We start from the raw sequence: 17,966 nt of genomic DNA, 5'->3' as shown, positions 1-17,966 counted from the left end.
CCTCTTTATTATATAGGATTCTCTGCTAGTCATTAGTTTTGCATGCACACAAAATCTATTTTGCCAATTATGGAATTTTTCCCTCAGTTGCATTCAAGGTTCATAAAGCTATAACTTTCAGTCTTTTTAAAATATATATTTGTTTATTTTAGAGAGAAAGGGAGAGGGAGAGATAGAAACATCAATGATGAGAAAGAATCATTGACCGGCTGCCTCCTGCATGCCCCAGACTGGGAATTGAGCCCGCAACCTGGACATGTGCCCCTGACCAGGAATTGAACCTGGGACCTTCATTTCATAGGCCGATGCTCTATCCACTGAGCAAAACTGGCCAGGGCTATAACTTTCAGTCTTGATCTCAGAAGTTGCTTGATTAGTAGCTTGATGAGGCTTTCTGTTTAATATATTGAAAATTCAAATTCATTTATACTAATTTGTAAGAACGTGGCTATTTGAGTAAGTTTGTTAAATAAAATACAGAAAAATTGCAGCAGTTTCTTAAAGTATCTCTTAGGTCAGTAACTTTCAGTCTGACCTTTTTCTCTGTCTTTAGTCAATTTCGTTGAGGTATGCTTCCCCCCCAAAACAGTTGAATTTAAATACAGTGGGGCCTTGACTTATGAGTTTAATTCGTTCCGAGACTGAGCTCGTTAAGGAGCTCGTTAACTCAAATTACTCTATCAACTCAATGCAAAAAATCGGCTGAGAGACAGCTGGTATCTCAAAAAACTCGTTAGTCGGGACATTCGTAAGTCAAGGCCCCACTGTATAAGTATACCTCTTTGAATTTGACACTAAAGATAATATAAAGTTTATCTTATATAAATATGTCTATTTATATGTATATAAAGCTAGCAAAGTGATTATACCTTTCTCCTACTTTTTGAATTCAGACCATAGACATGGCTGGGGGAAAGAATTTGTTTAGTTTCAATTGACAGGAACGGGCATATATACTATCCGTGGTGTAAGGAAACTTTAACAGAACTAGGGTCAAAAGTACACTTTCTAGCCCTTTCCTGTGGATTTTCACTTTGATGTAGTCCTTGTCGGGCAACTGAGATTTTGTATAAGAACCCTGATTCGTAGAATAGAAAGGCAGTGTTTTGTCCCATGAGGCTACAGCTTTTGTAAAAAAAATTGAGGAAATAGATTAATTCACTTAGCAAACTCATTGATCATCTGTTGTCTTCAAGGTACTATCTTAGGCTATGATAAGTGCTTCTATTGAACATGCTTATGGTATTTTATCAGATCCTAGTTCTAAAAAGACATTGAATGAAAAGCATAAAGATAAAATGCAATAATTTCTGAAGGTTTGAAAATGGTGTACCAGGTATTAAATATCAGTACTAACTCTTCAAACTTTTCTAGTGTTAAATTGTGCTAAATGGTATCTTTTATTTGATTAGAGCAGTGCTGACCAATAGAACTTTCTGTGATGACAGAAATAGTCTAATCTATGCTGTATAATACAGAGCCACTAGCCACATGTGGCTCTTGAGCACTTGTAATTTTAAGTAATTGCCACATGTGCTTAGTAGCTACTGTATTGAATAGTGTAGGATTAGATTATCTATAAGGGTCCTGCTACATCAGCATAGTTTTAAACTTAAAATACCTTTTTGAAAGGAATGTGTTCCTTTAAAACAACTCATGAAGCCCTAGCTGGTTTGGCTCATTGGATAGAGCATTGATCCGAGGACTGAAGGGTCCCGGGTTCAATTCCTGATCAAGGGTACATACACAGGTTGCAGGCTTGATCCCTCGCCCTGGTCAGGACACGTGCAGGAGGCAAGCACTCGATGTGTCTCTCTGACATCGATGCTTCTCTCTTTTTCTGTTTCTCCCCCTCCCTTCCACTCTTTCTGAAAAATCAATGGGAAAATATCCTCAGGTGAGGATTAACAACAGAACAAAAAAAATTAAAAGAACTCATAAAATACAGGTAAATAAATTAATTTATTATCTGAGCATATATCCTTCCAGACTTATTTTTTTCTGCATATCATTTTAGAAAATTGGATATCTGACATTTTTTTCATCTGAGGTAGAGTTTATCTCAAAAAGTGTATGATTCTAATATTCTCACTTTTGTTGATGTTTGATCAGGGTATAGGAGAACAGTTAAAGGACAGAGGGTGGTTGATATTATGATGTGAAGAGAAATCGTGATTGAGTGTGGTGGACCTGAGGCCCAACTGGATGTAGAGGGAAGGACTTTTCCCCAATGACTTCATTCTAGAGACCTGAAAGAATGATCTGAAGTTCACTGGAAAAAAGCAAGCTCTGCATAGTGCTAAGCCACTAATTGCTAAGCCCACACTTTCTACCCAAATACTCCTTGTCTTGCCCTCTTGGGACCCTGGCCTTGGTGATTGGCCTCTCTGCATCTTCTCCTTATGGTCTCAATCTGTTTGTTCCAGCAATTCTTTTGCCAGCCCATTCATTATGTGTTTTTACACAGCTTTCTCTCTTTTCCTATACCAAGCTGCATGTCTTGTTACTACTTTAGAGATTTTTCAAAATTCCTAGTGATAGACAAATAGAAATAAACACAGTTCCTTCTGTTTCCCTTCTCATTTTTACACCTGGACTCAAGAAAGGTGGACAAAATGGAGACACAGGTGCTAAGGGTATGTATTTGTTGACCCAAATTGCTTCTCTGGGAATTTTATGTAGTTGACAGTGACACTCTGAGTTTAGGACAGATTGGGCTCTCTGGCTGCAAGGAATGAGGAGGTGGAAGGATAGAGAAGAAGGAAAACCAACTCGGGGCAGGGGAGAGGATTTTTCCCCTCTACTGTGCCAGTCCTATTATCTCAAGATGAGGCACATAAGGATCATTCAGTAATGTAATGAAGCAGGGATATAGTGGGAAGCTTGTTTCAGATAGGAAGGGAGAGAGGTAAATTCTCCTGGTGGGGTAATTGATCCATGGATGTCATTTATATGTAATTTGGGCACTTATTACCTGCACATGGACTGACACATTTTTTCTTTTTTTAAAAAATATATTTTTATTGATTTAAGAGAGGAAGGGAGAAGGAGAGAGAGATAGAAACATCAGTGATGAGAGAGAAGCATCGATCGGCTGCCTCCTACACGCCCCCTTCTAGGGATCGAGCCTGCAACCCTGGGCATGTACCCTTGATTGGAATCAAACCCAGGACCCTTCAGTCCACAGACCGACTCTCTATCCACTGAGCCAAACCAGCTAGGGTTTTACACATATGGAGATTTGGGTGCTAATGGAGCAGCAGTATCTTGAATGCTTAGAGTTCTCTTATCTCTTACCGTATTACCATAGCCTTTACATCACAGGGTGTGTTTTTTTTTCTGTCTCCATGCTTTTTAGTTTTCAGATCTTTTCTCTGTAAAAGAGTCAATTGAAGTTGGACTGCAATACCAAATTTCTACAGAAGATGTCACTGTTTAACTTGATTTACAGTGTAAATCATTTAGTATGAGTCATATTGAAAGATTCAGGTTTTGTTATTTTTTTGCTATTAACAGTTCTCTTTATTTGAAACGCTGGGTTTTAAGTTAGTTAGCATAAAGCGTGTGCATAACTTCCTTAAGATGAGAAGTAATTGGCAAGATTTTTTTATAGTTTGCAACATTGAACAATATTGGGCATTTTGGTGTTTTTAAAAAAATAACACTCAATAAAAAATGGATATGTGTATGGAAGCATATAACAAAAATAGAAGTAAATAAAAGTAAAAAGTTTTGTTATCCCCATTTTCACCATTTAGATATAATTGCTGTTATAAACTTTTAAAAAATGCTAAACAAAAGTGGTTTTATAGGTAGTACTTTGCTCTACTACTTGGTGTTTTTAATTATCATTGTTCCATGTCAGTTTGGATAGATTATCAGATTCTTTTCGGTAGGTGCATAGTATTACTTGTGTAGATGGACTTAATTTAAATAGTTCCCTGTTAACAGACATGTTGGTTGTCTCCAGTATTTCTTTTTTATAAACAGTTGATAACAGTGAACATCCTTGTATGTACCTTTGCATACTTGTGAGTTTTTTTGTAGCATCAATTTCTGGAAGTGGGATTGCTGGGGCAAAATGGCATGCATATTTACAATTTTAATAGGTGTTGCTATAGAATTTGCAACATTATAAATGGGCGCTTTCACCAACGAGTGCTTTTTTTCTCTCACTTTTGCCAACATATATCATCAGGCTTAAGTTTTGCCAGTGTGAATGGGTGAACAGTAGAATCCCATTGTTTTGGTATTTGTTTCTCAGGTAGATATCATCATAGATATCATTTATGTTATGCCTTCTCTTCTGTGAATTGTGTATTTGTATTTGTTCTCCATTTTCCCATTTGGTTCTTATCCTTGGAGTCCAGTGTATAATAGGAATATTTGTTACAGATCTTTTCTTTCAGATTGGGTTCATATCATGCCTAGTTTTTTACCTTTTCTTAAGAATGTGAAAATATTCTGTTTTCTTCCATTCTGCTTATGGCTTTATTTTTTACATTTAGATTTTAATCCATCTGGAATTTATTTTTGTGTATGCTGTGAGGTAGGGATAAAACTTTACTTTATTCCCAAGTGGATAACTAGTTGATCAAGCACCATTTATTGAATAATTAATCTTTTGTTTACTGACTTAAAATACCATCTTTATCATATACTAAATTCTCATATATTTCTGGATCTGCTTCTGGGCTCTGTTTTGTTCCTTGATTTCTTTGTCTATTACTGTACTGATACAGCACCATTATAATTGCTGTAGCTTTGATATGGTTTGCTGTCCGGTAGGGAAAGTCCAATCTGTTTTGTTCACCTGCTCTTTCAACCTAGCTTTCTGTCTTGAATCCAGTGCAGTCAAATTATAATCATTATCACCATCCACTACAGTGGGTGTAGAACATTCCTTTGAAACTCCTATAAGAGTTTCTACTGATTCTGTGATATCAGAAAACTGGGAGCCTAAGAGGTATACCTTAAAAGACTACTGATCAGACCTCATTTCCCAGACTTTGCTGACAATGAATTGGACCTGGGCTAGACTTTTCAGGGAAATATCTTTGGGGTTGAGTGTGATACAGACCGACCCTTTAGCTTGCTAGACTCATGGGAATGGTTCAGGGCCAGAACCAGACACCTGCCATGCTAATAACTTCCCTCGTGGTTCAGAATTTACTGTGACTGAAGATGGGTGGTTGCTATAATACTGCCCACCTGAACATGGGTACACCATATTTTTAGGGCTCCTAAAGCATCAAGTCAGTAATGGCCAATTAGGACTTTTTAATTTTTACTAATCTCTAATTAAAAGTTATCTAGTCGTTCATTTCTAGAAACATAATTCGTACACTGTGTTCATTTAGAATTTCATAATGCTATGACATTAGATAGCTAACTTCTTAAATCTTCTAGTTCCTGTTTGGTAATATGAAATATAGATATGTGTGTGTGTGTGTGTGTGTGTGTGTGCACACACACACACATATATATACATATATATGCATATATATATTTTTTTTTTTTCTAGAATGACCAATCAACAGGGGACATAAAAGTGATTGGTGGAGATGATCTCTCAACTTTAACTGGAAAGGTATGTATCTTGAAGAAGAAAGCCGTTTATACCAAGAGTCAATTAGTAACACTGTGCTGCCGATCAATCACTAAGAGGCAGTTTACATAGTTATTTATGCACATAGGTATCTTTCTCTAGGTCATATAGCAAAGAGACAGCAGAATCCAACATTAAATTTAAAAGTTCATGTTGCCAAGTACTGCTATCTGCCACTGTGGTGATCTAATTTGGGATCCTTCAAAAATATATATATGGGGAAAAGCAGTCTTTTTAAAAAATAGAGTCACAGGTTTTTTTCCCCCCATCTATTTAAAATTGGTTGGAGAGAGAGAAGGGAAGGAGAGAGGAAGAGAAAAAGAGAAAGAAACATTAATTTGTTCCACTTATCCATGTATTCATGGGGTGATTCTTGTATGTGCCTGACTGGGGATCAAAGCCAAGACCTTGGCATATTGGGACAATGTTCTAACCAACTGAGCTATCCAGCCAGTGCACATATAGTTTCTGAAAAGGTAGAGGAGCAGCAAAATGTAGTGGCTGAAAGTGTGGGTTCTGGAGCTGGACAGCCTTGATTCAAAGCCTGGCTCAGTACTTCCTAACATGGGACCTGGGGCAGTTTATTTAATCTCTCTGTCTCCCATATGTAAGGTGGGGATGATAACGGCAGGCACGTCATAGAGTTAAGAAGACTAAGTGAAATAATGCATGTAGAGTTCTTACAACAATTTCTGGAGTTAGAACACTCAGCAAATTCAAACATAACTATTATTTTAAGAAACTTCAAAGAGTTTTTTTAAACATCAAAATTCTTGCAGTATAAACAATTGGCTGAACTAATAGAGATCTTAAGATGTTTGAACATTTTTCTTCTAATACATGACATGATTTTTGAGTAACCAATAATAGATTGCTGCGTTTTTAAGCTGCCATTTATTTTTTACTTATAGACCCTGTGCCTAATATAAAGGCATAATCTCAATCATTTCACAGTGTTTCTGTGAGGTGTATATTATTAGCTCCATTTTATAGATCAGGAAAATAAGACTCAGCAAAATTGAAGGACTTACTCAAAGTCACACTGCCAGTAAGTGGTAGAGCTTGTTTTTGAATCTAGATCTTTCATTCTCCAAAACACTTTTGTCATCTGGCTTTTACATTTAAAAAAAAATAGGTTTTCATTGTTGTTGTTTTTTTTGAGAGAGGAAGGGGAGAGGAAGAGAGAGATAGAAACATCGATGAGCATGAACATTGATCTGCTGCCTCCTGCACACCCCTCCCGGGGATCGAGCCCACAACCTGGGCATGTGCCTTGATCAGGAATCTTGTGACCTCTTGGTGCATGGGTCGATGGTCAACCACTGAGCTACACCAGCCAGGTGGCTTTTACATTTTAATGTTCACAGCTTATTTGACTGATTATCTATAAGGAAACTTTAGCATACAGCACTTGTGTCAAATTCTGTGGTCCCACCCTGCAGGTGTGGCTCAGTTTGGTTGAGTGTTGTCCCATGAACCAGGAGGTCAGGTTTGATTCCCGGTTAGTGCACATGCCCGTGTTGCAGGCTCGATCTTCAGTGAGGAGCGTGCAGTACAGGAGGCAGCCGATCAATGTTTATTTCTCATTGATTTTCCTATTTCTCCCTCTCCTTTCCTCTCTGATATCAATAAAAACATATTTAAAAAATTCTGTGGTCCCATATCAGAGTCATGCCAAACTAATATCCTCTTCAACATCTTTGGAAAACTTTTAAAGGAGAAATTTTAATCTTTTGATCCTTTCTCCTCTCTGTCCATCCTATACACCACTGCCAGACCTATTCTCCTTCCTTTTCAGCATGCTTTGCCCATATTTTGAAGTCATTTGATCCCTTACTTCTGCAGTCAATTTTTAGTGCTGGAAGGGGTCTAGCCTTCACATTCTGTGCTTTTATTTGACCTTGCCTTTCCCACTTAATGGCTCTGTCCCACTATGTAACTCTGTGATCTTAAAACATATCTAAAATAACTCTCTTTTCATGATAGTCACACTAAAGCACATTTATTGTGGAAAAAATCAAGACATAAATTGGATGAAGTTATTTCTTGGTGGTTAGATTATGGGTTATTTAGACTTTCTATTTTAGTTTATCTCTTTGGAACATAGTGTGTGCAGATACGTATTCCACAACCCCCTTTGTGCACTTAGTGGATTAAAATATGTGAAAACACCTCTTCAAATCTCTACTCTCTGACTATTTTTGTGACTTTAGGCAACTCATTGATCTCTGAGCTTCAAATTTTTCATTTAATAAGTAAGGATGCAGCTATTTGACATAAAATAAGCTCTCAATGATAGCAATTCTCATTATTTTACTTATTTTTTTAAAACAGTATTGATGTCTCTGGACTTTTATTTGTATAAAATGTCTCATACCAGTTAAAGTCTATAATTATGTCTTAACCAAGGTTCTGTAGCTACTTAGTATTGGAGCCAAGACTAGAATCCAGTTTCTCTGTCTCCAAATTCAGTGATGTTTTCAAAGTACAACTTCATCCAGTGGTGCTCATTGCTGCAACAGTGAGCCAGTTACTGATAGGAAAATATTATCCTTCAGATGTGCTAGCTATGGTAGGGTAAATGTTGAGAAAGAGCCACATAGTAGGTGGTGAAACAATGATTAGTCAGTTAATTATTATATTCAATTTTATTAAATATTTGGATTGACGTATCTATTGAAAGACAAATTAGTTGTGACATGAAGAGATGAATAAATATGAACTGTGGTAGTAATATATATTGTAAAGTATATTTAAAATTATTGATTATACAAAGGGAGGTTTTTTAAAAGTTCTAATATTTATTTCTTGCAACCCAATGGATCTTGTGTGCCCTACTTTGGTAATCACTGACTTAAAAGAATATATAGAACATTAAAATTCTAGTGCTATATATATATGTGACAGAGAAATGAGAACTAAAATAAACAATATAGTATGATCTTATGACAATGATTATAACCAGTATGTGAAATGCTACTTTATTCCTATAACTAACACAAGAACAAATAGGACTATTCTATACATTGGAAGTAGTTAGATGGTATTTTCTCTAAGGGTTCTTTCAGCTATAAAATTCTGAGGCGTAGAAATTGGGGTGAAGGTTTTTGGTGGGAGTAAGCAAAGATTGGTACCCTTTTTAGTTTAATCTAATAATAAGAACTTATCCAGAAAATGCAGAACAATTTTAGTTTAATGAGTAAATAGATTTTGAATTGGATTCCATATGGTAAGTTAAATGCATGATTTTGGAGTTATTTTCTAAATTATAGTTCTTGAATTTTAGAGTTAGATACATACTCATTCAAGTCCCTCATTTTACACATAGGAAACTGATGCTCCGAAAAATTTTATGACTTTCCCAAGATTAGACGTCTGTTTAAGCAATACAAACTTTTAAAAAATGAACATATGGGTCAAATTTTATTTTTAAAAATTCTATTGCAGTGAAAATTTTATATTAAAGAGTTCTAAATCCCAACAGATGGAATTTGTTATGATGTGATTTGAGTTATAATTAGAAACACTGTCTGATTCATTGTACTGATTTTCATTTCTCTTTTTCTTCTAGAATGTCTTGATTGTTGAAGTAAGTTCTACATACTTTTAATATAGTGTTTATGTTTTCTAACTTAGTATGCACAGTTCTAAAGGTAAGCTAGGGAAAGAAATTCCTCTTCATCAATTTTGATGGTAGGCTTGTGTTATAAGAAAATGAGATTTTTTTTCTTGTCAAATTTGTACTGGATAATGGAAAGTTTTGGTATATTTCTCTTTTGGCTTGAATTTTTTCCTTTTATTTATTTATTTTTAAATACACACACACACATACACTGAGTGGCCAGATTATTATGACCACCTGATGTTTGTAGGCAAATTAGCTATAATTTCGCGCTGAAGTTGCTAGAGGGCCATACCATTATAAACGTCTGAATAGCACAACATACCTAAGTATCGTTGCTGATCAAGTTCATCCTATCATGTTGATGGCGTATCCCAATGGAGATGGCTTCTTCCAACAAGACAGTGCGCCATGCCACGGTGCTCGTATTGTGCAGGAGTGGTTTCAAGAACATGAGGGAGACTTTACCTTGCTTAGGTGGCCCCCACAATCACCAGATCTCAATCCAACTGAGCATTTGTGGGACGAAGTTAAAAGAGCCATCAGGCAGCTGGTTCCACAACCATCAAATGTCACAGAACTGGACAGTGCTATTCATCAGGCATGGTGTCAGATTCCTCGCATCACCTTTCAACATCTCGTGGAGTCAATGACAAGAAGAATCGCTGCAGTATTGAAGGCAAAAGGTGGCCCAACGAAGTACTGATGGGGTGGTCATAATAATCTGGCCGGTCCTAATAATCTGGCCACTCAGTGTGTGTGTGTGTGTGTGTGTGTGTGTGTGTGTGTGTGTGTGTATTTATTTAATATATTTTTATTGATTATTGATTTCAGAGAGGAAGGGTGAAGGAAAGAGAGATAGAAACCTCAAATGTGGGGAGGGATTCTTTTTTTGGTTCCCTCCGGAAAAGGCCCCCGCCCCCCCCCCCCCCCCCCCGACTGGAGACCAAGCCTGCAACCCAGGCATGTGCCCTGATTGGGAATCGAACTGTTGACCTCCTGGTTCATAGGTTGATGCTCAACCACTGAGCCACACTGGCTGGGCTTTTTTTTCTTTTAAAGTTAATGTATATTAGCCCTGGCCCTTGTGGTTCAGTTGGTTGAGCATAATCCCATGCACTGAAAGGTAGCCGGTTCATTCCAGGTCAGGCCACTTCCCCAGGTTGAGGGTTTGATTCCCAGTAGGGTGCATGCAGGAGGCAGCCAATCAATGTTTCTATTTCTCTCCCTCTCCTTTCATCTTTCTTCTCTCTAAAAGAATAAATAAAGTTAATGTATATTATTCACATGAATGTTTTTAATGCTTCTATTGCATACATGTATCTAGATACAAATAAAAGCCAACCATCTGGAATGACTGGTCGCTATGATGTGCACTGCAGCCGGCCAACTGGCCCAATGAGGGGGCGGCCCCTACCCCCAGCCGGCCCCACCCCAAATCGCCCCCTCAACCCTATTGGGGGCGGGGCCGGCTGGCCAACCTTCAGCTTCCCGGCCCAATTGGCCCCCAAATTCGTGCACTGGGCCTCTAATATACATATATATATGTGTGTGTGTATATATATATATATGTGTGTATATATATATATATATATATATATATACACACATATATATATACACACACACACACACACACACACACACACATACATATTTTTAATTGACTTTTAGAGAGAGAAGGGAAGGGGGGGATAGAGAGAGAGAAACATTGATGTGAGAGTGAAACATCGATGGGCTGCCTCCTGCATGCCCCGTACCATGGATTTAGCCTGCAAGCCAGGCATGAGCCCTGACTGGAAATCAAACTGGCAACCTGTGGACAACACCCAACCAACTGGACCACACCAGCCAGGGCTACAATATATATTTGATTAAAAAATTTATATAGTGCCACATTATACATATTCTCTCTTACAACTTGTTATTTTCACTCAAAATTGGTTTTGAGGTTATTCATTTTGACATATATAGAGTCAGTTGTCCGTAAAAATACCACATAGCATTACAGTGTACGAATCAACCAATTTATGCCCTACAAATGGCGAGATTGCTTGCAGTTTTTCCTTCTACAACAGGGCTGCTAAGAGTGCCCTTTTCATGTCCCAGTGCACATTTGTGTGAGTTCCTTCTAGATACAGGCACTTAGAAGTAGAATGACTGGGTTGTAGAATTTGTACATTTTCAATTATACTATTACTAGAGGCCTGGTGCATGGATTCATGCACCTGTGTAGTCCTTCGGCCTGGCCTGCAGGGATCGGGCCGAAACTGGCTCTCTGACATCCCCCAAGGGGTCCCAGATTGCGAGAGGGCGGTTCTTGGGTGACACACCCTGGAATCGGGCTCCCTCCTCTCTGGTCTGGAGCGTCACCTGAGAACCTCAGCTGCCAAGTCAGCACAGCTTGGCAGCTCCTGCATTGAGTGAGTGTCTGCCCCCTGGTGTCAGTGTGTGTCATAGCTACTGGCCGATTGGCCGGTCACTTAGGCTTTTATATGTGCAGATTGCCAAATTACTTATCAAAGTGGTATATACTTTATACTCCCACCAATGGAATGAATTCTCATTCTTTTATGTAAAATAGTTTAAGGCTTAAGAGCAACTGTAAACCTGAATTTATTTTTGTTTTTAAGGTTATTTAGAAACTTTAGCTTATAGATTAAAAGATAAACAAATGATAACTCTTTTGAAAGGTTTTGTGTACATGAATATCCCTGGGAATGGGTTGCTTTCTTAAAATGTAGATTCATTAATTCCACTTGAGATTGATTTATTTTCTCTGGGGTAATGCTGCCTAATAAATTACCACAAATTTAGCAGATTTAAACAACACAAATTTATTATATCAGTTTACGTGGGTTAGGAGTACAAGTACAGGTTAGCTGGGTCCTCTGCTCGGGGTCTCACCATGCTGAATCAATGCTGGGGCTCCTGTGGCTTATGGTTCTCTTCCATGTTCATTCAGGTTGTTGGCAGAATTTAGTACCTGTGGTTGCAGGACTGGGCTCCATTTTTTTTTGCTGAGCAGGAGTTGTTCTCAGCTCCTAAAGGCTATCTTCATGTCGTAGCACATGGTCCTCTCACATGGTAGTTGACTTCTTCAAAACCAGCAGGAGAATCGCTCTCCAGTCTCTTACAGTTATCTTGCACAATATAACCTAATCAGGGGAGTGACCATCCTGTCATTTTCACAGTTCCCTCTTTTGTGAGGGAATTATTCCTGGTGTGTACACCTGGGGGCAGGAGTGTCTTGGAGACCATCAGAACAGAATTCTGTCTGCTACAGCTCAAAAATCTGCATTTTTTATTAGTCTCCAGCCATGATATTTCTGATGTCTCACAGACCCCACTTTGTGAAGCACTGCTTTATACCATTTGTAGAGAGTATTTTCATTGAAGAGCATTAAGGTATGGTTTAAGAAATACTTTCCCAGCCCTAGCCGGTTTGGCTCAGTGGATAGAGTGTCGACCTGCGGATTGAAGGGTCCCGGGTTCAATTTTGGTCCAGAGCATGTACCTTGGTTTCAGGCTTCTCCCTTCCCAGGCCCTGGTTGGGGCGCATGCAAGAGGCAACCAAGTGTTGTGTTTCGCTCACATCGATTTTTCAATATTTTTCTCTGTCTTTCCCTCTCTCTTCCACTCACTCTAAAAATCAGTGGAAAAATATCCTCAGGTGAGGATTAAAAAATAATATCCCTAACCAGTTTGGCTCAGTAGATAGAGTGTCAGCCTGGCGACTGAAAGGTCCCAGGTTTGATTCTGGTCAAGGGCACATGCCCAGGTTGGGGGCTCAGTACCCAGTGGTGGGTGTGCAGGAGGCAGCCGATTAATGATTCTCTCTAATCATTGATGTTTCTATCTCTCTCTCCCTCACCCTTGCTCTCTGAAATCAATAAAAATATATTTAAAATAAATAAATAAATAAATAAATAAATAAATATTTTCCCAATTAGAGATGGGCTTGTTTTGAATAATGTCCTACTTTTGATTAACTTATTAAGATTCACTTTCACATAAAGACATTTTATATAGTAAAACCTTATTAATTTGGATGCTTTTAAGATGGTATAAAGCAGAGTTTCCGAAAGTGTGCATCTGAGAGTTAGAGGGGAGAGCATACCAATCTTGAATTTATGAAAAAAATCTGAAATACTTTTTATAATGGAGGGCAGAGCATAATTCTCAAATAACACATGCATGTACACACACACACACACACACACACACACACACACACACAATTAGTTTCATTGACCTCTTGGTGCCTACAAAAATCCAGTCCTGAGGATTGGCATTCCTACTGCTTGCTGAGAGCCAGGTTATTTACAGATTCTAGAATATCTAGTGTATGAATTGTGGCGAGAATTACTGCACTGAAAAAATTGGCATTGTTCCAATTATACATGAAGTTTGGGTATGTTGTGTTTATAGAATGACTGAATTTAAAGTTATGATGGTTTTATTTACCATATAAATGTCTTTTTTTTTAAGGATATAATTGACACTGGCAAAACAATGCAAACCTTGCTTTCCTTGGTCAAGCAGCATAATCCGAAGATGGTCAAGGTCGCAAGGTATATATAACATTTTGTCATAGGATATTTTCTTCATTTGAAAGAGGTTTAAGGAATTGCTCCTGTGTTAGGGTAAATGTTCTCAACGGCCGTTTTATCTTCAAAAAGCAATGTAATCTCAAACTCAGTATCCTTTGTAAATAATTGTGCATTTCTCTTATGACTAATGATCTTGAGATTCTTTTCATTTGCTTATTGGCTCTTTGAGTATCTTCTCTGGAGTGGTTATCCATTTAAAGCATGGAAATTACTTAAAAAACGAGCTACAGGCATGCCTTACAGATGGACCTTTATTAAACATTCAGATCTATAGGCATATGAAGTGCCAACTTCCACTGAACTCTTAGTATAGCTGGCACTGAGTTTGCTGATATCATTTCTGGAGTGTTCCTGAGTGAGTGTAGTTAGAGGGATGGGTTTTTCTGTGAATGACTTTTTAAAAATTTCTATATGGAAATTGAGTCCAGACATATCCTCTATTTAATGACTGGAAGAGAATCATAAGGACTTGAATAGATGATCCCTTGGAGGCTAAGGCTTAGGCTAGTGATTCTCATTCAGCTGCACATTGAAATTACCTGAGAGTTAAAAACAAAACAAACAACAAAAAACCCACAACCGATGTCTGTGTCCCATCCCCAATGATTCTGATGTCATTGGTCAGGGGTATGGCCTGGGTAGTTAAGGTTTTTTTTGTTTGTTTTTTAAGTTCTCAGGTGCAGCTAAGGTTGAGAATCACTTTAGGTCCTCTCCAGCTCTTTAAATATATTTATCTAGGAAGGTATGAAGGCATAAGTTTTATTGGGACTTCCTTTAACACACAACGAGGCTTTCAAAGTACCATCTACCACTTTTTTTAATGGCTAAAAATTTCAGCACGCAGCACTTGAGTTAAAAAATTAGCTTTTGTTAGAGTTGACTCATCCTACCTGCAGTTTTTGCTCTCAAAGATAAATACTACCTCCTTTAGCATGCTAGTTACTTTTTAACCTAGAGTTCCTTTTTGTAAGCAAACTATTAAAAGTCTTGAAAGGTGATGCTCACCACTCCTACATTCTTTGTGGCTTAGGGATTGTGTTTCTAGGGATTCTGGACTGAGAGCACTTATCTTTTCTTTGCTCATTGGCACTCCCCACCCATTTATCTTCCTGATTAGCTGTCTTACGATGGGTGCGTGGGTAGTTGGGGTGCAGCTCTCAGAACAGTCCATCATGTTCCAGGTGGAGATCAATCAAAGGCCTCATCTGTAGTGTGAACTCATCGCTGCCCCTGCCCAGTGATCCCTGTGATTTATTTAGCTCTCTGTTTCATAGACTTTCTTTGGGTATGTTAAAACTGACCATGGTATGCTAATTTCAGATGAAACCATGTTTCAGAACATTAATGTTCTCTTTTGTAATGCTCTGTAGTGTCTATATATGTCACATGTCACATTTTTAAATTAACAGCTTGTTGGTGAAAAGGACCCCTCGAAGTGTTGGATATAGACCAGACTGTAAGTGAATTACTTATTGTCAATCATTTAGCCATCTTTAACCCAAACTAATTTTATAAATGAAACTAGAGGCCCAGTGCTCAAAATTTGTGCACTCGGGGAGAGTCCCTCAGCCTGGCCTGCGTCCTTGGGGGATGTCCCTGCAGGGAGCGGGCCTAAGCCGTCAGTCAGACATCCTTAGCGCTGCCACGGAGGTGGGAGAGGCTCCTGCCACCTCCACTGCCCTTGCCAGCCATGAGCCTGTGGGAGCACACTGACCACCAGGGTGCAGCTCCTGCGTTGAGCATCTGCCCCTTGGTGGTCAGTGCGTGTCATAGTGACCGGTCATTCTGCCATTCAGTCGATTTGCATATTAGCCTTTTATTATGTAGGATAGGATGGTTTAGAGTTACATTAGAGAATATTTGTAGAGAAGGCACATTTGATATGAAAGTGATGTTTTCTGGCCCTTGCCGGGTAGCTCAGTTGGTTGATGCGTTATCCCAATGTTCCAAGGTTGTGGGTTTAATCCGTAGTTAGGGCACATACAGTGGTTAACCGATGAATGCATAAATAAGTGGAACAATGGAACAATGGCTGGATGTTTCTCTGTTTTTCTCTCCCTCTCCCCCCCTTTCTTTCTCTCTTCCTCCTCCCCCCCTCTTTCCCCCTCCCCTCTCTCTCTCTCTCTATCTCAAGTAAAATTTAAAAATATTTTTTTAAAAAGTGATATTTTCTGTATCTAAATGATGAATTATGATTCCTTTTAGTTGTTGGATTTGAAATTCCAGACAAGTTTGTTGTAGGATATGCCCTTGACTATAATGAATACTTCAGGGATTTGAACGTAAGTAAAACTTCTTTTTCTCACTATCATTTTTCAGAACCCATATAAAAATTTACGAAAGAGAATTGTTTTCTCTTTCCAGCACCTCATAATTTGAACAGACTGATGGTTCCCATTAGTCACATAAAGCTGAAGTCAAGTAAAGACGTCCTTAGAGCTGGAACTTGGCCAGGCTAGGGTGACACTTCTTTCTGGCTGAAATAGTTGAACAGCTTTAATATACACTAACTGTCCCATTATTATTTCAGATGATAGATGTGCTCATAAGTAAGAAGTAAATGAACTAGTTTAAGTCTTTTAATTCACTCTCCTTCAAATACCCGCCTCCTACTATTGAGGCAGGAGTTCTGAGAATGAATTTATGAGCATAAGTGAGGAAGATTAGTAAGACTACACAAACCTCTGTTTGTTTAGTAAAAATGCCTGCAGCATAATACTATTCTTATAAGGTATGCAAATTGCTGTTCTTGCCTTTCACTTCAGAACACACTTTTCTAATGTGAATTTCTGGATTTTTATTTTTTAGCATGTTTGTGTTATTAGTGAAACTGGAAAAGCAAAATACAAAGCCTAAGATGAGAGTTCAAGTTGAGTTTGGAAACATCTGGAGTCCTATTGAAATCACCAGTAAAGTTATCAAATGTTCTAGTTCTGTGGCCAGCTGCTTAGTAGAGCTTATTGCATGTATCTTCTAAGAATTTTATATGTTTTGTAATTTAGAAATGTCAGTTGCTGCATTCCTGAACTCTTTATTTGCACTATGAGCCTAAAGACTATCAGTTTCCTTTGGGTGGATTGTTATTTGACTTGTGAATGAAAAAAATCTCTTAAACCACACCACTATTGAATAAAAATATTGAAATTGTATCTGTAAGAAACATTTAAAGAGAAGATATATTAGTTTTTAATTGGTATTTTAATTTTTATATATTCAGGAAAGTACAGAAGTGATTGAATATTGTTAATTATACCACTGTGTGTTTAGAAAAGTAAAAAGCAGTCAGGTTTTATATCTAAGACAGCACCTAAGAGATATTGTTATATCAGATAAACCATATGTCCTGGAATTATTTAAGTAGTGTTTCAGTATTATTAACTTTATTTTCCCGCTTGTTCACATTATTTTCAGTGAATCTTTGTCAACAGTTCCTTTTAAGTACAAATCAATAAATTCCAGAATAACATTGCCACTTTTTGAATTCATCAGTGTAAAAATCCTTAAAATAAAGGCTGTCTCTTTAAAAGAAACTATGCATACCTATCATTTCTCTACAAATTAACCTAGTGTAGTTTTCTTTTGGTTTCCTTTTCCTTGTCTGTTAAGTTTTAGTAACTAGTTTAATTGTAATCTTTACCAAGCATGGTGAATGATGATTGTCTGATAGAATGGATAGGTGGAACTGGCGAAATTCTTACCTGCTTCAGAGACATTAACTTTCATACAAATGGTATACCTTACTACATTTTACTATGCTAAAATGATATGACTTTCTCTTGGAATTCTGTTGGAAATTGTTTAGATTGTAATCTCATCTGCATCACAACAATTTGTTTTCAGACATGTACAATTACCTTCGTTGTACAGACCAGTGGTCGCAAAAATGAACGCCTCATGAGAACACGCCTTACGGGGACACGCCACATGGGGACACGAGCCACAAGGACACGCGTCACGAGGGCACGTGGCACGGGGACACAGCCCACTAGGACACGACCCATGAGGAGCGTCCGGGTTTCCACGCCAAATGACTAGAAGCGCACTAGGACCTGGTTGTCGTGCTGAGGATCAAGCGGGATACTAACGTGTTCATAAACGTAAGCGGTTCTGCCCGCCATGTCCT

At 38.1% G+C, this 17,966-nt stretch overlaps 1 protein-coding gene across 1 annotated transcript in view; it reads left to right on the top strand.

Moving 5' to 3' along the window:
• Positions 1-17,373, top strand: part of HPRT1 (hypoxanthine phosphoribosyltransferase 1) — a 38,888-nt gene extending 21,515 nt beyond the window's left edge. The window contains exons 4-9 of the mRNA XM_006082071.3: positions 5,525-5,590; positions 9,180-9,197; positions 13,722-13,804; positions 15,253-15,299; positions 16,049-16,125; positions 16,652-17,373. Of these exons, the coding sequence (XP_006082133.1) occupies positions 5,525-5,590; positions 9,180-9,197; positions 13,722-13,804; positions 15,253-15,299; positions 16,049-16,125; positions 16,652-16,699 (339 nt within the window). The 3' untranslated portion in view covers positions 16,700-17,373. The remainder of the gene's footprint in view (positions 1-5,524; positions 5,591-9,179; positions 9,198-13,721; positions 13,805-15,252; positions 15,300-16,048; positions 16,126-16,651) is intronic.
• The last annotated feature ends 593 nt before the right edge of the window (positions 17,374-17,966 follow it).

Source organism: Myotis lucifugus, unplaced genomic scaffold (assembly GCF_000147115.1).
Source record: "Myotis lucifugus unplaced genomic scaffold, Myoluc2.0 scaffold_2, whole genome shotgun sequence".
Taxonomy (NCBI): domain Eukaryota; kingdom Metazoa; phylum Chordata; class Mammalia; order Chiroptera; family Vespertilionidae; genus Myotis; species Myotis lucifugus.
This window is presented reverse-complemented; position numbering and strand designations above follow the sequence as displayed.